This window comes from Vombatus ursinus, unplaced genomic scaffold (assembly GCF_900497805.2).
Source record: "Vombatus ursinus unplaced genomic scaffold, bare-nosed wombat genome assembly UNPS02005226.1, whole genome shotgun sequence".
Classification (NCBI taxonomy): domain Eukaryota; kingdom Metazoa; phylum Chordata; class Mammalia; order Diprotodontia; family Vombatidae; genus Vombatus; species Vombatus ursinus.
This window is the reverse complement of record NW_020945004.1, coordinates 164,628-178,598: the sequence shown is the minus strand read 5'-3', so window position 1 is coordinate 178,598 and position 13,971 is coordinate 164,628. Positions and strand designations below refer to the sequence as shown.

General features: G+C 33.5%; 1 protein-coding gene across 1 annotated transcript in view; it reads left to right on the top strand.

Moving 5' to 3' along the window:
* Positions 1-13,971, top strand: part of LOC114030016 (aldehyde oxidase 4-like) — an 88,941-nt gene that overhangs the window by 11,917 nt on the left and 63,053 nt on the right. Inside the window, 2 exon segments of the mRNA XM_027844680.1 lie at positions 4,040-4,148; positions 6,002-6,128. Of these exon segments, the coding sequence (XP_027700481.1) occupies positions 4,040-4,148; positions 6,002-6,128 (236 nt within the window).

Here is a 13,971-nt window from a genome sequence, read left to right as displayed (position 1 = left end):
TTTTTTTTTTTTTTTGCAGATGAGGTAGATCTGTATACTTCTGTTGTTAGCTGTGAAAGAGCCAGTAAATAAGGAGAGATTGAAGATAAGGGAGAGGTAGAAGGTGAATAATCAAAGGGGCAAACAAGAAGGGTTGAAATCATGGGGACAAGTAGAAGAGTTGGCCATTGTTAGAAGTAAGATCACCATTTCCTTAGAGACTAGAGCAAAGGAGAAGAGAATAGGAAATGATGTAGAATAATTTTGAGTTATTACACCCAGAGAGAGTTTTCAGTGACCTTGTGAATCCATCCTATCCCTGAAAGACATTTGTGCAATGGAGATTTTAAAATTGTCAAATTACAAAGAGATTAAGGGGACCTTTGCTATCATTTTTGCTTTGAAATCCATGATTCATAGTTACAATAAAGCTTCAATAAATTCACAAATATTTCATTAAAAATTAAAAGATGATACTATTTGTAACACACTACTTTAGACAAATGTAAAATAATACTTCTACATTTAATGATATACATTCATTTTGTAGATTTTTCCATTATTATTAATTATCAATATGTTCTGTCCCATTATCATTAATTCTTATTCCTGTTCAGTCTCAACAGGAAAATACTACTTTTCTATTCAAGTATCATTCTTACTAAGCACAGAGGCAAAGTCTTCCTTTTAGGAGAAGCTTGGCATATCTTAGTATCACAGATTTGGAACTACTAGTATATGGCACCACCCAATGGCAATTAAAAATATTTCTTTAAACATAAGTAGCAAACTAAATAAGTTTCAGCACAAGGTGGGTTGCTTCAAACAAAATCTTTTGTCTAGGAGCAACCATGAATAGAATGGAATCAAGTTGAAAATCAAACTTTGATTTAAAAATTTGATTTAAAAAGGTCAAGACTATTGTGGAAGAGAGGGGTTTTTGGCTTTCTGAAGTCCTTAACAGGGAAAATGGTATAATCAAGGAAAAGTAAACACAAGTTTAAATGTGTTTCCCTTCTTTTCTCTCAACAGACTAATATTAAATTTTAAGGCTAAATTATTATAAGGCAGGGCCTTATTTTCAACAATAATTTAAAGAAATGGAACTATTGCACAAAGGAGGGAATGCGTAATTGTCCATGACTTCTTCAGAAAAAGGAATCTTTCTATTGGTTCAAATAAAATCATCACTTTCAAAAAATTCTGTTGGAACGTGAAACAAAATGAAACAAAACCATTACATAGTAGCCTATCATTTAATTTTTTGTATGTGTATATTGACCCAAGTGACTCCAAGACTATAAATTGTAGAATAGTTATTAATCTGCACTGATAGAGGGAATCCCTTACTAGGATTTCCCTCTATGGAAGAAATCACAAATTTGGATTTAAAACAACAACAATAACAACAACCACCATAGCAACAATGAGACCAAGTGTCTTATCCTTCAAAATGGATAAAACCCCAAATTCCCCTGATTGAAAACTGGTTCTAAAACAGAAGATTGCAAATGTGAGAACCTAAATAATCAGTACTGAGGATGCTCTCCTTAGGACTGGATCCCTCCATGTCCCACAATAAGAACTAAATGTTGAAAAACCAACAGAGGCTAGGGAATCTCTACAACACTATGGAAAGGCTTAAGAAAGAAAGAAGAAGTTGTTTTCTTGTCATCACAGATGAGAATTCATACTTGAGGGAACATACTGCACCATCTGAACATTTGTATAAGTTTGAACACAGAGACAACAGACCACATCTATACCCTCATTTTCCTTTTCTATAAATATTGACTTTTGATGTACAAGTCTTTACATATTACTGCGCATTTTTGTTCTTTTCCTTTGTCTCTTCTTTTCTAATCATTCATCAAACTCTCCTCAAGGGCAAAGAAATAGTATCAATCGTCCTCTCTTTGTTTTTAAAATCCATGACCACTAAAATTTCTAATTTCTCTTCATCCTAGGCCTCTGTCATGGAATATGTTATTGCCTTGACTTCAAACCTCTGAGAAAGTTTAGAAAAAGAAAATTTCCTCTCCCCAGTCAAATGTGATTTGACATCTCTTTGATCCATATAGAGTATTTTCACCTCCTGGAACTACCATGAATTCATTATGAATTCATTCAATTTCTACAGACCTCCTTCATCCAAAAGAATACGTATAAGACACTGCAGGCTATCTTCCACCCTCACTATTTTTAGTGCCTGAGTTCCCCTGTTGGCTAAACATGAACATTGCTAAAAATCTTCTTCTTAGATGTCTCCCAAGGAATGCAAATCACAGTCCCCCTGTGATCCAGATACTCATATTTCCAAGGTAATAACTTTGTTCAAGGGTAAATCTTGCCCATCTTCCAAAAAGAGGTGTTGTCCTCTTCCTAAGGGAGGAAACTGGGCCTCACTCAAGATCTCAGGTTTCCTCTGGTTCAGTGGAAGAGATTGGGGGTCTGCCTCTCACAGGCACATAGGTGGTCTTGAACTGGAATCTGGGGAAAGCACAAAAGAAGCCCGGCTTTATGACCTGGTTTTCTTAGAGAAGTAGGAGGCAAAGGTCTTTGCTAAGAGAGAGAAGGAAGTTTGCAATAGTCTTCTAGGGTAGTATAACAGTCAGGGAAGAATAAAATTATTGACCAGTGCAGCAATGAGGGAATGGGAGAGATCAGATACCATGAATTTGTAAAAGCCCCAGTTTGCTAAATTTTTGTGTGACAATATTTAGCTGGGTTCAGAAGTCATGGAGTAGAAGAGAAGGCAGATGGTAGTGGTAAACCCAGGGTTGCATTTGGATAGGGCAAAGGATTGCAGGGAATGTGTATAGTTAAGTTAATCAACCTTACAGTTAAGAGTGTCAAGGCAAGAATGTGAAGCCCAAACAATAATGGATTGGAAAGAGGAGTATAAAAAGTAGAGGTCACAATGAGTATGAGGAATAGTTTTAAGATTGCTGTAGAGAGATTAAAGGATAGAAGGTTATGATAAAAGAGGGGTATTTCAACATTCAGAACTTTGCAGATGACAGTTATGGATGATGAAATTGGAAATAAGATCCTTCAGGGCAGGGATTTTTGGCTTTTTATATCTGCAGTGCCTAGTATAGTACCTGGTATAGAGTAGACACTAAATGAATGAATGAATGAATAAGCAAACAAATACTAATTAAATGAGTTCTAAATGTGATCATCCTTTTTCAATAGCTAAGGAGGAGTAGGCAGAAAGAGTATATAGGTCATGGGAGTTGAGGAGGTTAAAGAACTAGGATGCCAGATAGCGCATTAATGTAGATATCATAATCCCTCAGCATTAGTGAAGGCAGGTAGGAATTTAGAGTAAAAAAGAAGATGAGAAGACTGAACTTGAGAATGGAAGGAAAGCGAACTGGAGTGTGGTAGATGACTGCAACAAGGATCTAGACAGGGTGTTATGGATGGATGGGGTTATAAAAGTTCTGGAAAAGCTTAAACTGCCTTCCCTACAAGGATGGATAGATCTCTAAAAACCCTGGACAGTGTTTTTCTCCTGGCTCAAGAAGAGAGCAAACTAATATGAGAAGAGGACTAGAGAGAGGGTGGAGTCCCCCACTACAGCAGAAGTTTTAAGGATCTCTTAAAGATCCTTAAAGAGAGAGGAAAGGGAGATACATCAAAAGAGGAGAGGCATGATGGCAACAGAGGTTACAACATTGTCAACTCTCCTTCTCAAACCCACTTTTTCTGGCAGCCTGGAGAGGAGAAAAATAAAGCAGCAAGGTTTAAGACTGTGGATTTATTCATTTCTTTTTATCATTGACACTTGTTCAGGTGATCAGAAAATCATAAACAAACAGATAAGGAGGAACAAATGATCCTTATTCCCCTCTATTTCTCTTCCAATCCCAGAACAAAAGCAGTACCAACAAATCCCTTTGTCCATCTCTCGCAAATATATGGTTTCTTAGTGAGACCTTCTCTATAATACCTTGTCAGACATGATTAATCACTATACAGAAGATTTGATTAAGTACTCTTGTGATGTTATTACCACCATTGATTTTCCTTTACATTACTTAAAACACTGTAGCCATTATTCTGCCACTGCCTGCCTGGTTCCTATATGTTCTCTCCATGGTGCTGCAGTCACCACAGTGGAAGGCATTGGAAGCATCAGAACCAGGATTCATCCAGTTCAGGTAAGGCTACATTGTAACTTGTGCCATTGAGGAAAGATCCTTGGACTTGAAATCAGAAAATGTGGATGCTCCCCAGCTAACTTGTTGCATAACCTTAAGCAAATCACTTCTCTCCAAACTGCATTTTCTACTTCTGTAAAATGAGAGGATTAGATCGGATGATTTCAAAGATTCTTTTTGGCTCTAGTAGTCAATGAGTAGTGGAATCAAAGTTTCAGCATTTCTAGGCTTTGTTCAGAAATGGACATTCTCCACTTAGGGGTGATGAACTATGGCAATGTTTTGTATTAAAAGGTGTTTCAGTCCTTCAGATTGTGTGAATCTTTAGATTTAATCAGTTTCCTTCATTATTTATGACCGATCCTACAAGTTTTATTTTCTATGCCTCTAAGTTAAAATGAAAATGACTTTCAATCAATTTTATAGAGGAAAAAATGAATGGATGTACTAGAAAATATATACTGTACTCAAAGTATCAAATGGATCTGGGACTTCAGCAATGTGGAAACTCTCTCCATTGATGTAGATGGCTCATCCATTCTCTTCATCCAGGGTGACTTTTGTCCATTTTTCATTTTCATTGTCCATTTAAATTTTTTAGAGAGCCTTCAGTATAGCTTGTTAGCATAGAATATCATAGGCCTTTGTTTCAGATAAATGTTGAGGTCATTAAAAAACTTTGCAGTTTCCTAAAGGCAATCCAACCTACTCTATTGCTGGGCATATCATCCATCCATCCATCTACTTACCCAGCCACCCACCTATCCATCCATTCACCCATCTATCTATCTTCTATCTTTTCATTTATTCCATTTTTCATATTATTTTATCCTTGTGGGGAACTACTAATGTGGAAATTCCTGTTACTATAAGGCAGATTACCAATACTCCTCATAGACTTGAGGAGCTTGCCTGTAGCAATGAAAAGCTCAATTATTTTCCTGCTGCCACACTCTTAGTATGTACATCAGAGGTAGGATTTGAATCCAGGTCTTCTTACCTCCACAACAGGCCCTCAATCCACTACCACATGTTGTCTCTCATATTATTCCTTATATTCAGGCATGTGTTAGATCCTGCTTGAATCAGCTTGTGAGAACAGGGGAGCCAATTGTTAAATTTTCAGCGTGGACATTTACAAATTGGTAATTGTTATAAATTAGGATTTGATTTCTTATTTGGTTAGTTTTCATGACTTAAGAAAGTGTTAAAATACAGATTAAACATATAGATGTGCTATAGTATATATTTCTTCTCCCAGAAAGCCTGGTTGTTAAGCATTTACCAGCACACCAAAGTTTACATTCCAAAATAATGTCATCCTTTTTGATAGTGCTACTAAGAACAGTACAGTGATTGATATATAACTGTACAGTTATAGGATTTAAAGCTGAAAGGGTCCTTAGAGATCTTCTATCACTCCTCCATTATTAGAGAATAGAAATAAAGGTTAGATGAAAATCACATTATAAACATGTTGAAGACCAACTGTGCTTAGAACATTCTTTGGCAGAAAATCCTGGTGTTCTTATAGTTCATCTTCCTTGAAAGCAGGGAAAGAAAGGGAAAAAGCACAAACAGACCACAGCAATGACCCACTGAATATTTGCTTATCCTCCAGGATGTTTTTTTTTTCCCTTAGCCCTTCAAAAATTTGGTCCAAGAATAATATTGCTTGAAGTGTGCTGCTGTGCCCTTAGAAAAATCTCAATTTCAAGAAATAGTGGCTTGTTCCTGGGTGACTTTTCTTGAATAGAAGTTTGTTTTGTCATTTTAAACTAGATATGTGCTTTTTGATGATCAAGATTGAAAAATATTGCTGGCTTAAGATATAATATTTTTTTTCCTCTCAGGAGAGGCTTGCTAAATGCCATGGCACTCAGTGTGGATTCTGTAGCCCAGGAATGGTGATGTCCATATACACTCTACTGAGGAACTACCCAGATCCAACCACAGATCAGTTAATGGAAACTCTTAGTGGTAAGCTTCCTCATCTATGATAAATCAAATTCTCTTCACATTTCTTCCTTACTACGTGAAGTAACTCATAGAGTGCAAAAGACCTTTTAGACTTAAGGCACAATGGAAAAGAGCTTCAGAAAGTATCTAACAACAGATTCTGGTATAGGGCACCTGATCAACTTCCAAATCTGAGTTCATTGATCCTTGTGAAGTTTTATGAATTGATTCTCATTTGGAAGCTTAAAAATGGATCAAATATATCTAAGACACTGTTCTATTTGGTCATCTTGTGGATTTATGTTCATTGTTCAGATAAAAAAACTTGCATTTGATTCTTAGAAGAGAAAGTTTTTTGATATTCACCATTTTTAATTGACATGGATATGTCAGGTCAGCCTTAAAGAGAAACTTATTACTTCTTTCTATTCTTTTTGCTAATCCAGATGAAATATTATTGCCTTAGTCTGACCATGTAGACCAAGCAGCCTACTCTCAGCCAAAGAAGAAAAACTAAGGAATTTAGATGGACACACAATCCATTCCATGTGGTTTTATTGGTATTTATTTTTAACATTCATTTTTAAAAACTTTGAGTTAAAAATACTTTCCTCACCTTTCTCCTTTCTGCCACCCACTAAGAAGGCAAGATATATATCAATTGTACGGGTAAAGTCACGCAAAACATTTCCATATTAGCCATCTTGCAAAAAAAAAGGCAAAAAAAGTGAAAAAAATGCTTCAGTCTGCCCACAAAGTTCAACAGTTTTCTTTCTGGAGATTGATGGAATTTTTTCCCATGGGCCCTTTGGACTTATCTTGGATCATTGTCTTGATCAGGCTCATGAAATCTCACAGATAATCATCATTATAATATTACTGCTACTGTGGACAATGTTCACCTGGTTCTTCTCATTTTGCTTTGTATCAGTCCATACAAGTCTTCCCTGGCTTTTCTGAAACCATTCTGTTCATCATTTTTTTTGACGGCACAATAATATTCTATCACAATTACATGCCACAACTTGTTCAGGTATTCCCCATTTGATGAATATCCTTTCAATTTCCAATTCTTTGCCACTACAAAAAGATCTACTTAAATGTTTTTGTACATGTGAATCCTTTTTCTTTTTTTTTTATCTCTTTGGAATACAGACTTAGAAGTGGTACTGGTGAATCAAAAGTTATGCACAGTTTTATAGCCCTCTGTATATAGGTCCAAATTGTTCTCCAGAATATTTGGACCAATTCACATTTACACCAATGGTTCATTAATGTTTCTATGTTTTCAAATTCCCTTCAGCATTTGTGGTTTTCCTTTTCTGTGATGTTATCCCATCTGACAGATGTGAAATGGTACCTCAGAGATGTTATAGCTTGCATTTGTCTAGTCAGTCTTGAAATAGAACATTTTTAAATGTGGCTATTGATAGCTGTGATTTCTTCTTCTGAAAACTTCCTGTTTATATCCTTTGACCTTTTGTTAATTGGAAACTGGCTCTTTTTTTAAAAATATATTTGCCTCAGTTCCCTATATAATTGAGAAATGAGCCCCTTTCCAGAAAAACTTGTTGTAAAATTCTTCCCGCCCCACCCCGTCCAGTTAACTGATTTTCTTTTAATATTGGCTGGATTACTTTTGTTTGTGCAAAAATAATTTAATTTCAAGTAATAAAAATTATCTATTTTAACTCCCATGATCTTTGTCTCTTCTATGGACATAAAATCTTCAGTTATTCATAAATCTGACAGGTAAATTTTTATATGCTCCTCTAATTTACCTCTGATATGACCCTTTATATCTAAATTATTTACCCATTTTAACCTTATTTTGGTATGTGATGTGAGATGTTAGTCTATACCAAATGTCTGACAAAATGCTTTCCAATTTTCACAACAAATTTTGGGAAATAGTGAGTACTTGCCCCCAAAGCTTGGATCTTTGGGTTTATCAAACACCCAATGACTATGATCATTTACTACTATCTAATCTATTCCACTGATCCACCACTCTATTTCTTAATTCATACCAGAAAATTATCATGATTGCCACATTTTAATATAGTTTGAAATCTGGTACTGTTAGTCTATCTCCTTCATTTTTGTTCTTCATTGATTTCCCTTAATGTTCTTGACCTTTTGTTTCTGGAGATGAATTTTGTTTTTGCTTTTCTCTCCTACCTCCACAAAATAATTCTTTGACATTTACTGAATAAATAAATTAATTTAGTTAGAGTCATCATTTTTATTATCTTGACTTGGCCTACTTATGAGCAATTAATATTTCTGCAGTTGTTTAGATCTGTCTTTATTTATATGAAAAGTGTTTGGTAATTGTGTTCTGATAGTACCTGGGTTTGTTTTGGCAGGTAGAATCCCAAGTATTTTACTTATTTTAAGTGCTTGTTTTAAATGGAAATTGTCTTTCTATCTCTTGCTGCTGGGTTTTACTGCTAGTATATGGAAATGATGATTTATGTGGGTTTATTTTGTATCCTGCAACTTTACCAAAGTTGTTAGTTTTTCAACTAATTTTTTGTTGATTCTCTAGGTTTCTCTAAATATAACATCATATTATCTCCAAAGAATGATCGTTTTGTTTCTTCATTGCCTATTTTAATTCATTTTTTCTTGTCTTATTGCTATAGTTAGCATTTCCAATATGATATTGAATAAGAGTTGTACACCCTTGTTTCACCTCTGTTCTTACTGAGAAGGCTTCTTTTTTTTACCCTCATTCCATATATAATGCTTTCTCTTGGTTTTAGATGAATATTATGTATCATTTTAAGAAAGGCTCCAACAGTCCCTATGATTCCTAGTGTTTTAAATAGAAGTTGGTGGTGTATTTTGTCAAAAAGTTTTTATACATCTATTGAAATAATCACATGCTTTTTGTTGTTTTTATAATTAACGTAGTTAATTATGCTTACAGTTTTCCTAATTTTGAACCAGCCCTGCCTTCCTGGTATTTTCACCTGGTTATAATGTATGATCTTTGTAATGTATTATTGTAATCTACTTGCTAGTATCTTATTTAATTTTTTTAATCAATATTCCTGAGGAAAGTTGGCCTATAGTTTTCTTTCTCTATTTGTGCTTTCGCTGGCTTAGGTATGAAAACCATATTTTTGTCATTAAAGGAATCTGGTAGGGCTCACTTTTTACCTGTCTTTTCAAATAGTTTATATAGTTTTGGGATTCATGGTTCCTTAACCTTTTAGAATGGTAGAATGGTAACCATGGTAGAATTCAAATGTAAATTCATCTTGTTCTTGGGATTTTTTTTTTAGAGAGTTCATCTATGGTTTTTTCAATTTCTTTTGATAAGATATAGCTAGTTAAGCATTCTATTTCCTCTTCTATTAATCTGAATTGTTTATTTTTTGTAAATATTTAGATGTTTCATTTAGATTGTCAGTTTTACTGTCATATGATTTTCATAATAACTTCTAATAATTGTTTTAATTTCATCTTTATCAGTGGTACAATCACCCTTTCCATTTTTGACACTAGTAATTTAGTTTTCTTATTTTTTCTCTTAAATCAATTTAATCAATGGCTTACTATTTAATTTTTTTCATAAAACCATCTCCTATTTTATTAGTTCAATTTTTCTTTTACTTTCAACTTTATTAATCTCTCCTTTGATTTTTAGAATTTATTTTTTAGTGTTTAATTGGGGAATTTTAATTTGTTCTTTTTCTAGTTTTTTAATTACATACTCAATTCATTGATCTATTCTTTCTCTCTTTTACTGTTGTGGACATTTACAGATATAAAATTTCCCATAAATACTACTTTGCCTGCATCTCACAATATTTGGTATATTCTCTCATTGTTGTCATTATATTTAATAAAAATATTGATTGTTTCCATGTATTCTTTAGGATTAATTTTTTTGTTTCCAATTAATTTTTAATATATGCTTCCGTGACCCTTTATTAAATATGATTTTTATTGCATTATACCCACAGAAGAAGTATATTTAGCAGTTCTGTTTTTCTCTATTTGTTTGTGACATATTTTTTTTGCCCTATTACATGGTCAATTTTTGTGAAGATGCCATGTATAACTGAGAAAAAGTTATATTCTTTTCTATTCCCATTCATTTTTTTCCTCCAGAGGTCTATCATATCTGACTTTTTAAAAATTCTATTTATCTATTTGTCATCTTTTTAATTTATTTTATGGTTAGATTTATCTAGCTCCATGAGGAGAAAGTTGAGATTTTCACTAATATAGTTTTACTGTTTCCTCCTGTAACTCATTTAACTTTTCCTTTAACAATTTGGCTATCGTATCCAAAGCGTATTAGGTGCCTATATGTATAGTATTGATATTACTTCATTGTCTATGGTACTTTTAAAGAAAATGTAGTTTCCCTGATTTTCTCTTTTTATTATGTCTATTGCTTTTGCTTCATTTACATCATGATTGCTAACCTGCTTCTTTTGCCCAAGTTGAAGTATAATAGATTCTGCTTCAGTCCCTTTCTTTAACTCTGTGTATGTCTTTTTGTTTCAAGTGTGTTTCTTGTAAACCAACATGTTAATGGGTTCTGGTTTCTAATTCATTCTACTATAAGCTTCTGTTTTATGTGTAAATTCACCCTATTTACTTTCATTTACATGATTATTAACTGTGCTTTTTCCTCCATCCTATTTTCTTCTGTTTATCCTTTCTTTTTTCTGGATGTTATCCTGTCCTTTCTGTTTCACTTTTGACCTCACTTAATCTTTCTTTTTTTCATTACTCCTTCTTTCTTTTTTCCCTTTCCCTTCCTACTTTTTCATTTGGTAAGATAGATTTATGTATCCAATGGAGTGTATATGTGCCTCTTTTTCCATTCATCATGCTTTTTAAGAGGTTATTTTCATTAGTGAAGTTTTGTATTTCTTTTTTCTATTTGATCAATTCTGTTTTTTAAGATGTAATTTTCTTCAGTATTCATGTGTTTCTCTTTTACTGATCTGTTAATTATCTTTTCATAATTTTCTTGCATCACTCATTTCTTTTCTAAATTATTTCCTTTACCATTCTGATTTTTAAAATCATCTTTAACTCTTTCCAGAGTTCTTGTTAGGCTTATGACCAAGTCACATTTTTCTTTGAGTCTTTGCTTGATGCCTTCTTTTGAATTTTTGTCTTAATTCTCCAAGTTACCCTTCACCATAGTATCTTTTTTATTATTAGTTCCTCCTCCTCCTCCTCCTCTTTTCTTGGGTCCAAAGACTCAATATGCTATATATTTTAATTCTAAGTACTTGTCTTCACAAGCCTTTAGAAGTGCTTCAGGATCTAAGAAATACTCTGTCAAAAAAAAAAAAAGCTTTAAACTACTTAGCCTTTAATCTGTTAATGGATATCAGAGAGATGTTAATTGTTCCCTTAAGACTCTTTTTTACTCTATAATCATCATTGCTATTAAGTATTTTCTTTTCCTTTTTTCTATGTAATGTTGATAATATTTATCTCTTCCAAATAAAAGATATATTTGGATTGTAACTATCTAATATACCTGTCTGTGTATATTTACTAATTTTTAAGTTTATGTTAACCATAAAAATTATTTTGTATTAAATTATTAAAGATTTATCAGTAAAATTATCAGCCTAGTAATTTTTAGCAAATGCAAGGCTTCTCAAACCATTAGGATAGTTTATTTTTTCTTTTTAATTAAGAAAATTATTTTTTCCATTTTTATTGAGATTTTAAAATTATATTTTTACTACCTTCATTTTTGAATATATACTTCTCCACCTTGTTAGTCATACTTTTAGCAAAGAATAAAAAATTATGGGAGAAAGCAGTTTAGCAAAACTAACCAATACACAAACTGAGTTTGACAATATATACAATATTTCTCCCTCATAGTCCCTTACCCTTTAAAAGATAAGGAGGAAGTGATTGCTTCTTTATTAAATGAGTCATTTGAATGATTTAAAGACAGGATAATTTTAAAATGTAATTATACTGGTTTCCTCATAGGTTCCATTGACTGCCCATAAATTTTTGCCATTTGAATCAATACGTATTTATTGAGCAACCATCACCCATGCAAGACACTCCATTAAATATTGTGAGGTGGACAAAAAAAAGTGAAAAAGAAGTAAAGCTTCCTTTATTTCCATATAACTATGTTAGGGAAATAAGGGTCATACAAATAATACAAGCAGTAAGTAATAAGCCCACATATGTGGCACAAACAATATGTGCTGTATAGTACATAGGAGGGAAAGATGACTTCAAAATAGCCTTATCAGGGATGACTTCACAGAAGAGATCAACTTTAATCTGGGTCATGGAGGATGACTACTGTTTCAACAAGTTGAGAGAAAAGAGATGTCATTTGAGGAAAGGATACTTAGGAGTAAAGGTATGAAGGTAGATGTATCCATACCTATGTCAGCTCTGTTTATATTGTTTATATATCTATCTCTACTTCTGTCATATCTCCAATTTGCATTTCTGTATCTGTCTCTTTAGCTATCTCTATCTCTCTCTTTGTCTCTCTCTAGGTGTATTACCTGTACTTCTAGCTAATCTAATCTGATTATCTATCTATCTATCTATCTATCTATCTATCTATCTATCTATCTATCTACCTACCTACCTACCTACCTGTCTATTTTGTGAACAGAGAACCAGTGTGACTAAAGAAATTAAATGTGGAAGAGCAGTGGGAAAGAAGGTTTCAGGGCTAAATTGGGAAAAAAGGAAAAGACAATACTTAATAGCAATGATGATTATAGAGTAAAAAAGAGTCTTAAGGGAACAATTAACACCTCTCTGATATCCATTAACAGATTAAAGGCTAAGTAGTTTAAAGCTTTTTTTTTTTTTGACAGAGTATTTCTTAGGTCCTGAAGCACTTCTAAAGGCTTGTGAAGACAAGTACTTAGAATTAAAATATATAGTGTCTTGAGTCTTTTGTCCCGAGAAAGGAGGAGGAGGAGGAGTAGGAACTCATCATAAAAAAGATACTATGGTGAAGGGTAACTTGGAGAATGGGCAGAACTTTTGTGAAGAAGTTTAGTTTTATTTTGATATGTGATTTTATCAATTTGAGGAACTCCATTGTGGAAATTCCTTCCATCAATGTAGACCAGCACCTCATCTCTACATTATGATATTAGATAACTGCTTGGAGTACTGAGAAGTTATTTCTTGCTATGGTCACATAACTAGTATGTGTCAGAAGCAAGATGTGAACTCAGATCTTGCCTCCAAGGCTGACACTCTATACACTATGACACTTTCACTCTTATTTTTATAGTTTGAATGGAAGAAAAATGTATTATTGATACAAGTACAAAGAACAAGGCAATCCCTATGTATGATAAGCTTACATTCTAATGGGGAAGACAAAAAGTACACCTGAAAATACATATATAATAAATATAAAATTAATAAATAGAAATATATACAGAGTTGTTAAATTCAAGGTAGTTTAGGAAGGAGACCCCCAGGAATTGGGAACAGGGAAGAGAGAGTTAGAAGAAGCTTCATGCAAAAGATGGTGCCTAAGCTACATCTTAAAGGAAGCAAAGGAGTGCGAGGCATTAAATAAGCACTGAAAAAGCAGAGAGACAGGAGCTGGATTATGCTGTATGAGGAATAGAAAGATGTTCAATTTGACTCCAACATAGAATGCAGGGGGGAGAGTAATAGCCAATGAGGCTGGAAAGAGAAAATGGGCGAGTTTGTGAGGAGCTTTAAAATCTAAACAGAGAAATTTATATTGGATCCTAGAGTGAATAGGAAGCCACTGGCACTGATTGAGTGGAGAAGTCACATAGTCAGATCTGCCCTTAAAATAGATCACTTTGGTAGGAGGGTTTGAATGGACTGGAGTGGCAGA